We start from the raw sequence: 18278 nt of genomic DNA, 5'->3' as shown, positions 1-18278 counted from the left end.
GAGCTCTGAGACTTGGTACCAGAGGTTTTTCTTTGTCATGTAGACATATCTTAAGGGTTGTAAAATGGACGTCCTTCAGAACAGTTTCACCACCTGTAAGATGAGGTGGGGAGAACCCCTACTGACTGGAACCATACAGCTCATTCACGGTACTGAGAGCAGCACAGTATCCTGGCCAAGTCGTTTTTCATAATCAGCATATTATAAACCAGCAAAGAACTAATTCGCTGCTGCTTTATTAGTCTGATACAAGCTCCCTGCAGGGACATCAGCTGCATAATGCTCTCACTCACACATATACACAGTGATATGAACAAGTATTGCAGGCTAATATTCATTCAGGTGGTAATTATTATTATAGCATCTAGAGGCCTCAGGGGTTGTATATATTCTCTACTTCCCAATGAGGGACCCAGTCCTAGGAAGGAAGGACAATAGGAACCAGTCCCTAGGGAGAGAATTAAGGTTGGAGAAGTAATAGGGCCAGTCTTATGGACCGTAAGTGAAGGATGGGCAACAAAGAGCAGGGTAGAATTCAAGTTGGTTTGGTACGTTAAGGCGAGAATCCGCTAACTCTTTTGTTGGTTTAAATTTCCAGCTGTATCCATACAAACTAAGGTTTTCCTGTGGGAATTTACTTGACTAACAACATAAGAAATGCTGTACAGGGCCAGATCAGTGGTCCATCTCGCCCACTATCCTGTCTCCAACAGTGGCCAGTACCAGAGCTACAGGGGGAGTGTACAGAAAAGGAAGTTGGAGTGATTCATTCCGATCTTCTCCTCCCAGCTTCTGGCAGTCAGAGGTTTAAGGTTGCCCAGAGCATGGGGTTGCATCCCTGATGGTTTTAACTAATATCCACTGATGGGCCTATCCTTCATAAACTTATCAAGTTCTTTTTTGAAGTCAGTTATGCTTTTGGCCATCACCACATCCCATGGCAATGAGTTCCACAGATTAATTGTGTGTTGTGTGAAAAAGTACCTCCTTTTGTTTGTATTAAACCTGCAGCCTATTAATTTTATCAAGTGACCCCTGTTTTTTGTATCATGGGAAAGGGTGGATAACACTTCTCTATTCACTTTATGCACACAATTCATGATTTTATAGCCCTGTATCATATCCCCTCTTATTTGTCTCTTTTCTAAGCTGAACAGCTCTAGTCTTTTTTGCCTCCCCTCATATGGAGGTCATCTATGCCCTTGATCAGCTTTGTTGCCCTTCTCTAAACCTTTTCCAGTTCCACTATACCCTTTTTGAGATGGGGTGATAAGAACTGGACACAAGGTATGGACGCACCATGGATTTGTATAGTGACATTATGATATTATTTTCTATCCTTTTCCTAATAGTTCCTAACGTACTGTTATATTTTTTGATCACTGCTGCACATTGAGCTGAAGTTTTCACAGAACTATCCACAGTGACTTTAAGATCTCTTTCTTCAGTGTTAACAGCTAATTTAGAACCCATCATTATATGTGTGTAGTTGGGATTATTTCTTCCAATGTGCATCACTTTGCATTGATCAATGTTCAATTTCATCTGCCATTTTGTCACTCAGTCACCCAGTTTTCTGAGATCCCCCTGTAATGCTTCACAGTCAGCTTTGGACTTAGCTATCTTGAATAACTGCATCATCTGCAAACTTTGCCACTTCATTATTCACTAGGGTGACCAGATGTCCTGATTTTATAGGGACAGTCCCAATATTGAGGCTTTTTCTTATATAGGTGCCTATTGCCTCCCCAGCCTCTGTCCCAATGTTTCACACTTCCTATCTGATCACCCTACTATTCCCTCCTCTTTCCAGATTAGTAACGAACATCTTGAACAGCACAAGTTCCAGTAGAGATCCTTAGTGGACCCTGCTGTGTATCTCTTTCCATTGTGAAAACTGACCATTTATTCTTATCCTTTGTTTCCTATCTTTTACCCATTACTGATCCATGAGACCTTCCCTCTTATCCCACAACTCCTTAGTTTCCTTAAAAGCCTTTGATGAGGGACATTGTCGAAAGCTTTCTGAAAATCAAAACACACTATATTGACCAGATCACTCTTATCCACATGCTTGTTGACAGCCACAAAGAATTCCAATAGATTAGTGAGGTATGACTTCCCTTTACATAATCAGTGTTGACTCTTCCCCCAAAAATTGTATTCATCTTTCTGTCTGATAATTCTGTTCTTTACTATAGTTTCTACCAATCTGCCCAATACGGACGTCAGGCTCATTGGCCTGTAATTGCCCTGATCACTTCAGGAACCCTTTTTAAAAATCGGAATTATATTAGCTACCTTCCAGTCATCTGGTAAAGAGTCTTCTTTCAGTGATCATTTACATATTATAGTTAGTAGTTCTGCAATTTCACATTTGAGTTCATTCAGAAATCTTGGGTCAATACTATCTGGCCCTGGTGACTTATTACTGTTTAATTTATCAATTTGTTCTAAAACCTGTTCTATTAACATATCAGTGTGGGGTAGTACTTCAGATTTGTCTCCCAAAAAGGATAGCTCTGTTGTGGGTATCTCCCCCACATCCTCTGCAGCAAAGACTGATGCAAAGAATTAATTTAGCTTCTCTGCTATGGCCTTGTTTTCCTTGAGTGTTCCTTTAACACCTTGGTCATCTAGTCACCCCACTGCCTCTTTGGCAGGCTTCCTGCTTCCAACGTACTTAAAAAATTCTTACTGTTAGTTTTTGCATCTTTACAAAGTTGCTTCTCAAGGTTTTTTTTGGCCTGCCTTATTATAGTTTTATACGTTTCCTGCCAGAGTTTATGCACCTTCCTATTATCTTCATTAGGATATGACTTCCAAATTTTAAAGGATTACTTTTTGTCTCTAAACAGCCACAACTACTCTGCCATTTAGCTGTGGTGGCATTGTTTTGACCCTCTTCTCGTCTTTTCTGATTTTGGGTATATACTTAGTCTGAACCTCTATCATGGTGTTTTTAAATAATCCCCATGCTGCTTTCAGGCATTTAACCCTTGTAAGAGCTCATTTTAATTTCCGCCTGACAAGAGTCCTAATTCTTGTATAGTTCCTCTTTTTAAAGTTTAATGCTACTGTGGTGGGTTTCTTTGGCATTTCCTCTGTATAACAATGTTATATTTAATTACATCACTGTCTAATTTGGGACTAAATCTCCCCTGGTGGGTTCCAGGACTAGCTACTCCAAGAAGCAGTCATTTATGGTGTCTAGAAATTTTATCTCTGCATCACACCCTGAAGTGACATTTACCCAGTCAATATGAGGATAGTTGAAATCCCCCATTATTAAGGCTGCAAGTCTGTCATGGAGGTCATGGATTCCTTGACTTTCTGGGACCTCCGTGACTTCTGCAGTGGCCAGTGTGACTGGCCTGGGGGCCACCCAAGCTGCTCAGGCAGCCTCCGGGCCAGCTGCACCAGCTACTTCTGGGGCAGTCTTGGGCCATCATGCCCCTCCCACCTAGCAGCAAACAGGAGTTTGGGTGTGGGAGAGGGCTCTGGACTGAGGCAGGGGGCTGGGTTCTGGGTGGCGCTTACCTTGGGGGGGCTCCCTGGAAGCAGCTGGTATGTCCGGCCTCTAGGCGGAGGGGTAGCCAGGCGGCTTCATGTGCTGCCTCTTCCCACAGGTGCCGCCCCCGCAGATCCCATTGGCCATAGTTGCCAGCCAATGGGAGCTGCAGAGCGGGCGCTCCAGGCAGTGGCAGCGCATAGAGCCACCTGGCCGCCCCTCCGCCTAGGAGGTCACAGGGACTTGCCAGCTGCTTCCAGGAACTGGGTAGGAAGCCTGCCAGCCCTCATTCCTCCCAGCACCAGCAGGGGTCCTGTGCCACCCACTGCCCCCCACCCCCAGAGCACCCAAGTTTTAGTCAGGGATTAAAGTACAAGTCATTGACAGGTCACAGGCTGTGAATTTTTGTTTACTGCCCGTGATCTGTTCATGACTTTTGCTAAAAATACCCATGACTAAAACGTAGCCTTAGCCATTATTATTGTGCTTTCTGCATTTGTAGCCTCTCTAATCTCCCTGAGCATTTCATAGTCACTGTCACCATCCTGGTTAGGTGGTTGGTAATATATTCCTATGGCTATACTCATATTATTCAAGTATGGAATTTCTATTCATAGAGATTCTATGGTACAGTTTGTTTCATGTAAGATTTTTAAATTTGTCTCTATGCTTCCTTTAATGCCATTCCTCCACCTCCGTGACCTACTCTGTCATTCCTATATATTTTATACTGTATATTACCGTGTCCCATTGATTATCCTTACTTCTCCACGTTTCCGTGATACCTATTATATCAAAATCCTCATGTAATGTCAGTTCACCCATCTTAGTATTAAGACTTCTAGCATTTATATGTAAGCACTAGTCAATATTCAGTTGCTTGCCTTCAAGTGTTCTATTTAAATGGGACTCTATTTTGTTTGTTTATTCCTCACTAGTGCTTACCTGTACTTTACCAACTTCTTTCCTATCCTCTTTACTAGGATACTGAGTTCCTCATTGACAAAATTCCCTAAGGGACTCATCCCTTATCCCTAAGGGACTTCTCCACCCGAACTGAGTGCTCCTCCATACCTGTTGACTTTTCCCCAATACTTGCCATCTACTTGTCACTGTGGAAGAGGTTATTATTTCTACTATAATATCCTGAGTAGATAAGTATTTGTAATTTAACAAGTAATTTGTAATTACATTAAAAATATAATTATCACAGTAGGTAAACTCAGGAAAAGTACAAAATATAAATATGTAGTTCTTTGTCCTAGTAGTTCTGGCCAGGTTATGAATCCCTTATTCATCCAGACTGGTGAGCAGTTTGCTCATATGAGAACACTCATTGAAGTCAGAAGGACTATTCATGCCAGTGACTGCTCATCTACAAGAGTAAGAGAGTTTATAATGTGTCCCTATTGTTATTATAAGTAAATATTTATATCTGGTAGCACCCAAACACCCAATCAGGGCCAGAAAACACAATCACTATGTCTGCAGTGCTACAGTTGAACATTGGAGATAGCAAACTGAAGTCTGAGTAGCAAAAATGCCAAACAATTTTCCATAAAGTTTATTTAAAAATAAATATTTATGGAAAATTGCATTTTAAAATATCTTACCAAAGTCTTGAACTTTTAGTTACAGGTATTAGAGCAATGTATTTCTAACTCCTTGAATATACAGCCACATAGCAAACTGCTCCACTAATAAAGTAAATACAACATCTGCTTGTCACTGTGAAAGTAGTTGATTTCCCCGCTTGCTCCAGGTGTACAAAGCCCATCACTTCTAGGCTGGGAGGGTTCTGATGTCTGGGAGAGGAGTAACAAGCTTTACAACAGAATGGGAAATTGGGAGGGGTTGACATCTGGAAAGAGATATCAAGGGCTTATTGGGGAAGGGCAATCTGAGCTGAGGCATGAAGGGAAATGGTCGGCAATTGGAAGGGGATGGCTAGGCCATTTACAGAGCAAGGAAGTGTTGGGTGCACATCAAATAGTCTGAGTACGAGGGAATATCTGTCCCAGGTTAAATGTGCATCTGCTCCTCAGGTGGCACATGACAGTGGAGGCTGGGATGCAACTCTTTGACTAGTACCTTAGGGTTGGGATGGGATTTGGGGAACCATTCCTGGGACAAGAGCAGGGACTATTTCATCTATGTGGATCTTCTTTCTCCACAGACCAGGTGATGGGGAGCCAAAGCCCCGTACCTGGGGATTATAAATTCTGAACTTTGTGTTTTTAAACACTAAGGGGAACATTTCACAAGCTTAGGACTTGATTTTTATGAACTGGTTTTCTTCCACCTTGTCAAAGGCTCATTTTCTTCTTGGGGACTAAGGGCAGTCTTGCTCCCATTGAGTCAATGGACAGTCCCTTCTAGCCCTACATTTCCATGATTCTATGACTACATAGCAAATGCCTGCCTCCCTGGCTGCACCAGTTATGCAGGTAGGTTGGTGAAGCGTGCAGAGAGATAATATGAAGTATGAGCTTTGCTTGCCAGACAATCAATCATCTATCTACGTGCTTACATGGCCCCATCTCTGTTGTATCTGTGCAACTCCCAAGGATTCAAAATAGAAATAATAATCTCTTTTTCCTTCCCAGCCAATAAAAGAGGTAGCTTGATTAATTTATAGGATTTGGCGGCTTTGTTTATATTTGCTAACCATATCCCACTATTTGTTATGAAAACTCATGTTCAGGTAAAGTAAGCAAACTGTCTTCCCTGAAAGAAATTCATATGATAAATGAGTTATGCAAGCTGGGACCAAGTTTACTGATTTGAAAAAAAATACAGAGCCCTTTTTTGATATGTACAGTTGCTGAGTGTTTTATTAAAATTATGACACCCAATTCAAATCAATAGGAGAACTTTTTGGTGGATGACCAGCTGGATAGTGCATGATGCAAATTTTGTTGAATGGATGCATTAATGAAATATTTCTGTGTATGTCTTAGAAACTGTGGGATGGAAAAGGAGGGAGCATAAACTAAAAAGGAATTATTGTAATGCTATTGAAATAAAAATATGGTTCCTTTTAAGGCTGAACAAATCCAGTTTTCTCCCTCGTTGCCAAAAACTGCTCCTCCTCTGTGAGGGATCTCATGATAAAAGTGCCTCTCCACTGTCCTCCTCCCACTTGCTTTCCAGGACATTGAGTTGGGTTTTATTACAATGGGGAGGTAATGACAGCTAATTGTTCACCTTCTTCTAGGCATTTCACATCCTGGAACAGTTTCAAGAACTGCTGAATGCACAAGGAATACATGCAAAAAGAATGAAGGGAAACAATCTAAAATAGAAAGCAAAAATACTGAAAAATTGCCCCAATCACCACAAGAGGAAATACCAGTTGCCGTGGAACTGCTATGAAGACACGTACTCCATAGGATTCCAGCCATCACAGACACACCACTTCAGGGAGGAATTCCACATTGTAAGATTCCTGGGTGACATTGACAGGGAAGTGCCATGAGGATGTTCTCACTGCAGGAGGCCAACTCCTAGCTGGCCCTTCAGGGCACTCACACGATTGCATAAGAGAATAACTTCTCTGGTATGTGAACAGTAACAATACACTTATCCTGCTCTAACTGAAAGGGTCCCCTATCAGAAATTGCCTCATGTAGTAGCCTTCCCCCAGAGCTATGGTGGGAATGCAGACAAGAAAGGACAGCGTTCCTGAAGCCTTGTGGGTTCTGAACTGTGCACACGCTCCACACATGTATAGAATCCTCCAAGAGTACCACAGCTTTGTACAGTTATCTACCTTTCTAGCAGTGCTTGGCTCATTCTCTCAGCCCTTCACAAATGTGGGCACTCATCCAACTACTCCTGGTACCACAGGAAGCCCAGTTCATCCTACCTTCCTTGCAGCTACTCGCTCAGTCCTGTTCAGTTTTTGCAGACAGGTGGGAGAAAGAATTTCCTTTGAAAATAACTTCACTCTATTACTGCCATGGGGTTTATTTTCTATTTGCTGAGGAAACAGTTCCATTAATTAGCATTTGCTTCAGGGACTCTCCATATTCTACACTGATTGTTTTCATAGTGTGTTGATGGAGAAGACTTTTTTTGTTCTGGGCTCCCCCCCACAGAAATGGAGACAGTGCCTTAAGGCTACACTAGCTTGTTTGAGTCCGTTCCATTCATCCTATGAAAGCCAGCAGCTTGGCTTTCTGGTAACCAGACACACACATGGAGATGGGAGGCTTCTGATTATCAAGGAGGGCAGCTCATCTCCTCTGTTCGGCATAGGTCCTGCTTATGAGATAGGAAGGACTAAAGGGACAGGAGTTGTAGTACCTGGACTGGAAGACTGATCAGATGACACCATCACATTTTTGCCTGGAGACAGTCTGGGAGGGGGACTCAGTAAAGAAGGGTTCTTCTCATATAATCCAGAGCAGGACACAGCAACTGTAACAAAACAATAGAGAATGGGGAATGTTTAATGTTTATATATATTGATCCAGGCTTAAAATTCTTAGGGCTCCAATTCCATACAATTCCATTACAACACCGAGCATATCCCATTTTAGTGCAGTATATTGCACCAAAATCTGCCCTCATCCTACAGTTGCAATACAGTGCTCCCCCAATGAAGTCTTCATTATAGCAGTATGACTCCCAGAGAGGCACACACTATAGCAACATAAAGAAAAGGAGTACTTGTGGCACCTTAGAGACTAACATATTTATTAGAGCATAAGCTTTCGTGAGCTACAGCTCACTTCATCGGATGCACGAAAGCTTATGCTCTAATAAATTTGTTAGTCTCTAAGGTGCCACAAGTACTCCTTTTCTTTTTGCGAATACAGACTAACACAGCTACTACTCTGAAATATAGCAACATAACTCACCTAATGATGTCCTCTTTAGTACAGATATATTCTGCCCAGCTATGCTCTTGTTATTGCAACATACCCTCCAAAGATGCACTTGCTATAACAATATACCCCCAAAGTGCCCATGCAACAGCAATATACTCATCTAATGATACCTTCCTTATAGTGTAGCCATCTATTTGCCTAGTGATGTTTTGTGTGTGTTTCTATACACAGGAGGAATATAAAATTTTAGAAGTGGCTGGAAATGAGAAGGTGGAGGCAACACCATCTACCCACCAGCAACCCTTGAGTCACCAGTCACGAGTGAATGCTTTGCAGTTCACAGTCTGAGACCTACTGTTCCAAAACATTTGTAAAATAGTTTTACTGTGACGTGTGTATCTACAGAATACATGACAAGATGGTATAAAACACTTTATGAGCATTCATTTGGGACCTGCATAACTTACTCATGGATTCACCATGCATTAACGATGCCCCAGCATGAACGATGCCATGTTGATAAAACCTTTACACCACTGTACAAATCCAGAGTCTCTCTTTATTGCCTTTCACAATGGATGAGATTTCAAAGGAGCTGAAACCAAACAATGTTCTTGTATTTGCCAGATGCCAATTTTAACTGATGTCCTAGTTGTAGATGTTCTCCATTCTCCAGTGAAAGCAGTGTTATGTTGATTCATATTAGTAATTCCCTTGTACTATGTCTACTTGAGGGATGTCTTTGTTATCTATAACCACCACAGTGATGACTCTTCCTTTTGCTCCTTGCTTGGACTGCATTTTTTATTCACATCAAATTTTAGGCAGATTTGTGGGGGTGGGCTTTGGTAATTGTGGTGAAAAGACCAAGTCTTAGAAAATGTCAAAGGAAATAAGAATTATTCTGTACCCTGAATAACCCTCATTTCCCATGTTTTAGAGGAAACAACAACGCCATGGTAAAAGTGACCTGTTTTGAGCAGAGGTGTTGTCCTACTGGATCAAATTCTTGTCATACTAGAGATGACCCTTAGTCTCCATCATCCACCAGGGAATGCTTTGCAGTCCATATTATGACAGTTTTGGATAGAGGAGCTCTCATACTGCAGCCAACCCTTGTCATAAAGGAGGTAGAGCCTTGGTCTCCACAGACCACAGCCAAAGATCTCATGATTTTCATGCTATGTCCAAAATATGCAAGGACCTTGATGCTTTATGATCTGAGCCTGTGATACATGATAAAGAATTATCAGGAGGAATGTCTAAAGCACAAAGAAGAGAACATTCCCCAAATACTGGAATGTGGTTGGGGAGTCAGAGAAGCTGAAGGGCATAACCAGGTACTCATAGTGGCCATGCATGGAACAAAAGGAGGTCTTCCACTTATCCTCCCAAATGTAGACCAAGTTGTATGCATCCTGCAGGTCAAGCTTGGTGAAGACCTTTGCTATGCCAATCCATTCTAGGATCAGTGGAAGAGGATATTTATTCTTCATGGTAGTATTAGTCAGGGCATGACACTCAACACAGAGGAGCAGTGTCCCATCTTTCTGTTTAACAGACAGGATGGAGGCTCCTGCAGGGGATTTGGTGGGCTGGATGAAGTTCTTAGCCAGATCTTTGCCCATGGCTGGAGGTCTACAGGGCAATTGTAGGTTGGTGTGGGGGTAGGGCATTGGCCTTCCTTTTATCAAGGACGCCTGCAAGCCACTATACTTGGCTGGAATTGATGAACCAGTATTGTCTGAAGCTGAGGTAGTATCGAGGAGGAAGGATGCCTTTCCAGGGGTTGGGTTCCATCTTCTCCCTACTGGGTCTTCCTAGGCATTGCAGCCATCAAAACCCAGAGTTGAACTATACCTCCTACACCAACCACGATATGTTTGGATTGTGGAGGGCGAACCAGGGGAGGCCCAATCTTATCTGAAAGTGCAGCAAAAGGATCGGGTAGAATTGCATAGTTTCCTGGTGGTCTCTAGTCCCGACCTGGGAAGGGGCTCTCTCATAGGAAACTGTCCCGGGAGGTCAGCATACTGCTGTGAGTGGTCTCTGCTTGATCTGGCACAAGCTTCCTCTGGATGGGCAACTGGTTGACTCAAGCAAAGGCCAAATCTCTAAATTTGCCAGACACCCCCGAGTCAATCAATGCAAGTGAAATACAACTTCCTTTGGGTGTGGCAGAGGCCAGAGCTGGAGAGGGAACCTGCAGATGTGGTTGGCAGGGCTCCGCCTGTGCTGGGGCACATGTAGGCAGCAGAGGGGATCTGTTTGGAAAGCATGTTTCTGATAAAACAACAACACAGCTGATGAGGATTGCTTCTGCCTTTGTCTAGCCCATTTTGAAGTCTTTATGTTGAAAAAAGGACTCCAATGTCAGCACCTTTTTTTGTTTTTTGATTCACTCTGAAGAGTCAACTATTCACTGGCACCAGTGGATTGCTTGCAAGATAACAACGATAACTTTATTTCTTCAGAGAAGTTATTCTTCTGCGATGTTTAAGAGCTGACGGACAAAGGACATGTTATACCTAACTTGCTGTACTAGATGTTCTTCCTGATTCTATGGGCCATGGGTGAGATTCTTGTAAGTACCTAAGGGAGTTAGGCATGCATCTCCTTTTGAAAGTCAATGGGAATTGGGTGTCTAAATCTCTAAAGCACTTTTGAAAAATCTGACCCTTTGATAAGTAGTTTTTTGGTCTTTTGATCCTTTAGTGATAGCTGAAAACTTCCCTAAATTTGCCAGGTAGTGTGGAAACGGGGATTTCCTTTTGGATGGTTGGTAAAAAGGACCTTTCTGTGGCCACAGAGTTAGGACATAAGCAGAGGGCAGCAAACTAGCACACAACTCTAATACCACACTGTAGATAGACAGCAGCAACTTGCTAGTGCAGGCATTTCTCTCAGGTTGCAACTCTGACTCTCAGGGAGTTACTTGTGTACACAGTAGAGGGAGGTGTGTGTGTGTTTGCTTGCTGAGGAAGTATCCTAGCGTGTGTTTGCTGGGAGGGAGCCTGAGTGAGTGTCCGATTGGCTGCTAGCCTGCAGGGGGCGGGCATTAGGGTGTCTGTGTGTTTGCGTCAGGGAAGCCTGGCTGTTTAAAAATAGCCAGAGCCTCGCGAACCAGCGGAGCAGCGGGGACAGCAGAGCAGCTCACAGCAGGAGTTTGCCTGGGAGTTCGCCTGGAGTGAGCCCAGTGAGGCTTACATCTTGCCAACGTCTCTGAGGAAGCTCCGTAGTAGGTAGGTGATATGGAAGGGGGGGATTCAGCTGTTGTGACCTGCACTGGATGTGCCATGTTTGTCTTTCTTCCACAGGACAGAAGCGACTTTGTCTGTACAAAGTGCAAGCTGGTCTCCATATTGGAAGAGAAGATTGAAGGTCTGGAGCAACAGGTAACGACCCTGCGTTGTATACGAGAGACTGAGGATTTTCTGGACCAAACTCAGGATAGCCTTCTAGGGGCACAAAGCTCTAAAGATGTAGAGCAGGTTGCACAGAGGAGCCAAGAGGCCAGTGAAGAAGCTTGGCAACATGTGACCTCCAGAAGAGGTAAGCGGAATGTCCGGGTTCCAGTAACACAGACACAGGTAACTAACCGCTTTCATGTTCTCTCCACAGGTACCAATGCGGAGAGTGGACCAGATGATATGTCTGGGGGGAGAAAGCGGAAGGAGACTCCGCTGGTTGGGAGGCATGAGATGCGATGTCCTGAGGTTAGGGGTTCCACGACCACCACTCCCAAGAGGAGAAGGCGGGTGGTGGTGGTCGGGGACTCTCTCCTCCGGGGGACTGAGTCATCTATCTGCCGCCCTGACCGGGAAAACCGAGAAGTCTGCTGCTTGCCAGGGGCTAAGATTCGTGATGTGACGGAGAGACTGCCGAGACTCATCAAGCCCTCGGATCGCTACCCCTTCCTGCTTCTCCACGTGGGCACCAATGATACTGCCAAGAATGACCTTGAGCGGATCACTGCGGACTACGTGGCTCTGGGAAGAAGGATAAAGGAGTTGGAGGCGCAAGTGGTGTTCTCGTCCATCCTCCCCGTGGAAGGAAAAGGCCTGGGTAGGGACCGTCGAATCGTGGAGGTCAACGAATGGCTACGCAGGTGGTGTCGGAGAGAAGGCTTTGGATTCTTTGACCATGGGATGGTGTTCCATGAAGGAGGAGTGCTGGGCAGAGACGGGCTCCATCTTACGAAGAGAGGGAAGAACATCTTTGCCAGCAGGCTGGCTAACCTAGTGAGGAGGGCTTTAAACTAGGTTCACCGGGGGAAGGAGACCAAAGCCCTGAGGTAAGTGGGAAAGCGGGATACCGGGAGGAAGCACAGGCAGGAAGGTCTGTGAGGGGAGGGCTCCTGCCTCATACTGGGAATGAGGGGCGATCAACAGGTTATCTCAAGTGCTTATATACAAATGCACAAAGCCTTGGAAACAAGCAGGGAGAACTGGAGGTCCTGGTGATGTCAAGGAATTATGACGTGATTGGAATAACAGAGACTTGGTGGGATAACTCACATGACTGGAGTACAGTCATGGATGGTTATAAACTGTTCAGGAAGGACAGGCAGGGCAGAAAAGGTGGGGGAGTAGCACTGTATGTAAGGGAGCAGTATGACTGCTCAGAGCTCCGGTACGAAACTGTGGAAAAACCTGAGTGTCTCTGGATTAAGTTTAGAAGTGTGTGCAACAAGAGTGATGTCATGGTGGGAGTCTGCTATAGACCACCGGACCAGGGGGATGAGGTGGATGAGGCTTTCTTCCGGCAACTCACGGAAGCTACTAGATCGCATGCCCTGATTCTCATGGGTGACTTTAATTTTCCTGATATCTGCTGGGAGAGCAATACAGCGGTGCATAGACAATCCAGGAAGTTTTTGGAAAGCGTAGGGGACAATTTCCTGGTGCAAGTGCTAGGGGAGCCAACTAGGGGGAGCGCTTTTCTTGACCTGCTGCTCACAAACCGGGTAGAATTAGTGGGGGAAGCAAAAGTGGATGGGAATCTGGGAGGCAGTGACCATGAGTTGGTTGAGTTCAGGATCCTGACGCAGGGAAGAAAGGTAAGCAGCAGGATACGGACCCTGGAATTCAGGAAAGCAGACTTTGACTCCCTCAGGGAACAGATGGCCAGGATCCCCTGGGGGACTAACATGAAAGGGAAGGGAGTCCAGGAGAGCTGGCTGTATTTCAAGGAATCCCTGTTGAGGTTACAGGGACAAACCATCCCGATGAGTCGAAAGAATAGTAAATATGGCAGGCGACCAGCTTGGCTTAATGGTGAAATCCTAGCGGATCTTAAACATAAAAAAGAAGCTTACAAGAAGTGGAAGGTTGGACATATGACCAGGGAAGAGTATAAAAATATTGCTCGGGCATGTAGGAAAGATATCAGGAGGGCCAAATCGCACCTGGAGCTGCAGCTAGCAAGAGATGTCAAGAGTAACAAGAAGGGTTTCTTCAGGTATGTTGGCAACAAGAAGAAAGCCAAGGAAAGTGTGGGCCCCTTACTGAATGAGGGAGGCAAGCTAGTGACAGAGGATGTGGAAAAAGCTAATGTACTCAATGCTTTTTTTGCCTCTGTTTTCACTAACAAGGTCAGCTCCCAGACTGCTGTGCTGGGCAACACAAAATGGGGAAGAGATGGCCAGCCCTCTGTAGAGATAGAGGTGGTTAGGGACTATTTAGAAAAGCTGGACGTGCACAAGTCCATGGGGCCGGACGAATTGCATCCGAGAGTGCTGAGGGAATTGGCGGCTGTGATTGCAGAGCCCTTGGCCATTATCTTTGAAAACTCGTGGCGAACGGGGGAAGTCCCGGATGACTGGAAAAAGGCTAATGTAGTGCCCATCTTTAAAAAAGGGAAGAAGGAGGATCCTGGGAACTACAGGCCGGTCAGCCTCACCTCAGTCCCTGGAAAAATCATGGAGCAGGTCCTCAAAGAATCAATCCTGAAGCACTTAGAGGAGAGGAAAGTGATGAGGAACAGTCAGCATGGATTCACCAAGGGAAGGTCATGCCTGACTAATCTAATCGCCTTTTATTATGAGATTACTGGTTCTGTGGATGAAGGGAAAGCAGTGGATGTATTGTTTCTTGACTTTAGCAAAGCTTTTGACACGGTCTCCCACAGCATTCTTGTCAGCAAGTTAAGGAAGTATGGGCTGGATGAATGCACTATAAGGTGGGTAGAAAGCTGGCTAGATTGTCGGGCTCAACGGGTAGTGATCAATGGCTCCATGTCTAGTTGGCAGCCGGTGTCAAGTGGAGTGCCCCAGGGGTCGGTCCTGGGGCCCGTTTTGTTCAATATCTTCATAAATGATCTGGAGGATGGTGTGGATTGCACTCTCAGCAAATTTGCGGATGATACTAAACTGGGAGGAGTGGTAGATACGCTGGAGGGGAGGGATAGGATACAGAAGGACCTAGACAAATTGGAGGATTGGGCCAAAAGAAATCTAATGAGGTTCAATAAGGATAAATGCAGGGTCCTGCACTTAGGATGGAAGAATCCAATGCACCGCTACAGACTAGGGACCGAATGGCTCGGCAGCAGTTCTGCGGAAAAGGACCTAGGGGTGACAGTGGACGAGAAGCTGGATATGAGTCAGCAGTGTGCCCTTGTTGCCAAGAAGGCCAATGGCATTTTGGGTTGTATAAGTAGGGGCATAGCGAGCAGATCGAGGGACGTGATCGTTCCCCTCTATTCGACACTGGTGAGGCCTCATCTGGAGTACTGTGTCCAGTTTTGGGCCCCACACTACAGGAAGGATGTGGATAAATTGGAAAGAGTACAACGAAGGGCAACAAAAATGATTAGGGGTCTAGAGCACATGACTTATGAGGAGAGGCTGAGGGAGCTGGGATTGTTTAGTCTGCAGAAGAGAAGAATGAGGGGGGATTTGATAGCTGCTTTCAACTACCTGAAAGGGGGTTTCAAAGAGGATGGCTCTAGACTGTTCTCAATGGTAGCAGATGACAGAACGAGGAGTAATGGTCTCAAGTTGCAATGGGGGAGGTTTAGATTGGATATTAGGAAAAACTTTTTCACTAAGAGGGTGGTGAAACACTGGAATGCGTTACCTAGGGAGGTGGTAGAATCTCCTTCCTTAGAGGTTTTTAAGGTCAGGCTTGACAAAGCCCTGGCTGGGATGATTTAACTGGGACTTGGTCCTGCTTTGAGCAGGGGGTTGGACTAGATGACCTTCTGGGGTCCCTTCCAACCCTGATATTCTATGATTCTATGAGGCTAAGATCCACTTCCCTGGAAAGAGGAAAGGCTTGTACCCAGCCAAAACACCCATTCGGTCCTTGGCTTCTCTGTAGAGACTGCCAACACAAACTAGGAACTATATTGAGACCACCATGTCATTTCATGATCAAATACATGAATTTCAGATGGTAATGGGATTTGAACCTTGAGTTGAAAGATCCCATCTCTGCCTGATCATCTGGGTGCAAGGATGGCTGCATCGGCAACAGCAAGTGGCATTGATTAATGAACCCTCTAAACTTGTGGTGATTGTCATCAAACCACTCTGGCAAGGGGATTTTCAGAACATGCTCCAGAGCTGCCATGATGGGTGGGCTCAAGGGTCCTGGAGATGTCTGCACCTGCACTTGGAGAGAGGCGTTCTATAACTGCAGCTGGGCAATTTGATTCTGGAGGCTCTGGAGTAGGGATGTTGTCTCTGGGACTGCAGCACCCAGGTGCTTAATCAAGGCCAGTAGGGTCTGATACAATGGAGTCTGTGCAAACTGTGAGGTGCTGGTTCCAAACAGTCAGTCCTAGTAGTCAGAGAGGAAGTCAAAGCCAGGTGGTCAGAGTCCACAGATAAGCCTAATTAGTACCATAGCTGAAGTCCAGATGCAGGCCAAGGGTCAAAGCTGGGTGATCAGAGTCCATGGGTCTGGGGGTCAGGAGGCAGATGCAGCTCTGAAGCAAGGTCAGAGCAGGGCATGGACAAGGCTGGAATAGGAGGAACAACCAGTTGGCAGTCTAGAGAGACTGTTGCCTTGTACCTTGCAGTGTAGGTTCCTGGCCAGATAGTGCAGTTGTGAAAACTGATTTGCGACTCTGGAGGGGTTGGGGAAATACCTGCTCAGAGATGCTCAGAGATAAATGCTCAGAGATAGGCTGCTGCCACATGCCTGAGGGCTGAGTCACTGCAGGCTCTTTTGCAAGGGTGGGTCATGGCAGCTGAGTGAACAGCACTGATCTGGCTGTGGGTTTGACTCACAGCCTGCGGGGAACACCAGAGGCACCAATTTAAGAGAAATAAAACAGGGCAGGAAGGTGAGAAGAGAGGAAATTTATGAAAATTCTTTATAGAAGTAAAATCTCCCTCTAAAGAGCCTATAAGAAGCAACAAACAATAGAGTAAAAGTAATAATACTCCACTATTACCACAAATACAAAGGAACTTTCAGCACTGACACAAATTCATCACCTCTGCTATAATAAAGCACAGCATCCAGGATTATTCAATACTAAGAAACAACTCCATTTCCTCCATTTTCTTAAAGCAAAAGCCTTTAGGGACTGTAACAGGGCCTCCTTGCTCCTGTTTCTGTCTCAGTTGACAAACCACACGAAAACCCTTGCTGGTCCAAAACCTTGTGCGGTTTATTTATTGTAACCCTTCTGCCCGTCAGAGTTGGCAGCAACAAGAGCTGGGTTCAGTATCTAGGGGTTCTGTTTCAATAACACAATGCAAAACCGGTTTGAGCCGCCACCCAGTGACCTGGGACAATTACATACCACCTCCCTGGGCTTCTCTAAGAGGCAATACTTCCCCTCTCACAAGCACAGAGTCTGAGTGTAGCAAAAGCCTTTTAATAAAGGAGGGAAATAATGTGGCATTTTGTTGGGGAAACACCACAAACAGGATGAGCAAAAGACCCACCCCCAAGTAAGTTTGGCAGTGTCCTTTTCTCCTCAGGGTCTTAAGTCCAGCAACCCAACAGTCACCCCACCCACAGTTGCTGTTCTTGGTCAGTGCAGCCCCAGAGTGGTTCTTGAGTCCAGCAACCCAAGAGTCACCCCCCCACATTTTCTGTCCTTGGTCAGTGCAGCCCCCAGAGTTCAGAAGTTCATCTGCAGAGTTTACCTCCCAGCCTGGGTGGAAGTGGGGGGAAGTATGGAGAGCATCTTACACGCTCCACTGCTCAGGTCAGTTGTCATGCCTCTCCATGGTGTTCTGCTGCAGTGTCCACCGCTAGCTGCACCTCTCCAATAGCCGCTCAGCAATATGTCTTCAGGCCCCCCCTTTAATACAGCATTCAGTGATTTCAGCTGTTAGTTGGGACACCCCAATACTGGCACACTCAGAACCACTAGCCCAAAGTGGGTCTAATGCTTAGACCTAGGTATCAGTGATTTCAACTCTGCAGCACAGAGTCAAAATTAGCTCTGTTATACAGTTGAGACAGAAGGGGGCCCACACTACCAAGCGTACATACCTATCCTCTCTCACAGTTCACTGGGCTTTGGAACCCATGTCCCTTGCCTAGCGAGTGCTACTTAGTTGAGGGCGAGTCCCTCCGTCATAAAATGCCAAGTACAATTCTACTGTCCTTGAGTCACATAATCAGGATAACACCACTTTATTACTCGTGCCCCAATAACAAAGAGACTGGGGATCCCACAGCAGCCAAAGTGACTATTTGGGCAAGCAGTCCCATCATGCTAGGCAGGGTGGGTTTGCCCATGCAAACGAGATCAGCCCCTGAAGTCCTTTTCCACAACTCACCCCCAGATGTCAGGGTAGAGCTCATTCTGACTCTGCTTACATATTAAGGAATCCCACTACCGTCACAGCATACATAGCACCTTTAACAAGCAGGAACAAGCAATCACTTCCCCCCTTTTCACTTCCTTCCTGTGCCTATTTGTGGGCTCTGGCTAATGGCTTAATCAGGCTTTCTGCCCTTCCT

The 18278-nt window shown here is 45.3% G+C and overlaps 1 protein-coding gene across 2 annotated transcripts in view; it reads right to left on the bottom strand.

Annotated features, from left to right (window-relative positions):
- The window catches only part of LTK (leukocyte receptor tyrosine kinase), a 166287-nt gene that overhangs the window by 98485 nt on the left and 49524 nt on the right, over positions 1-18278 (bottom strand). For both annotated transcript variants that reach the window (XM_038404861.2, XM_043515976.1), the window contains exon 2: positions 7820-7933. In XM_038404861.2, the coding sequence (XP_038260789.1) occupies positions 7820-7933 (114 nt within the window). The remainder of the gene's footprint in view (positions 1-7819; positions 7934-18278) is intronic.

This window comes from Dermochelys coriacea, chromosome 6 (assembly GCF_009764565.3).
Source record: "Dermochelys coriacea isolate rDerCor1 chromosome 6, rDerCor1.pri.v4, whole genome shotgun sequence".
Classification (NCBI taxonomy): domain Eukaryota; kingdom Metazoa; phylum Chordata; order Testudines; family Dermochelyidae; genus Dermochelys; species Dermochelys coriacea.
The sequence above is the reverse complement of the archived record's forward strand: the minus strand, read 5'-3'. Positions and strand labels throughout refer to the sequence as shown.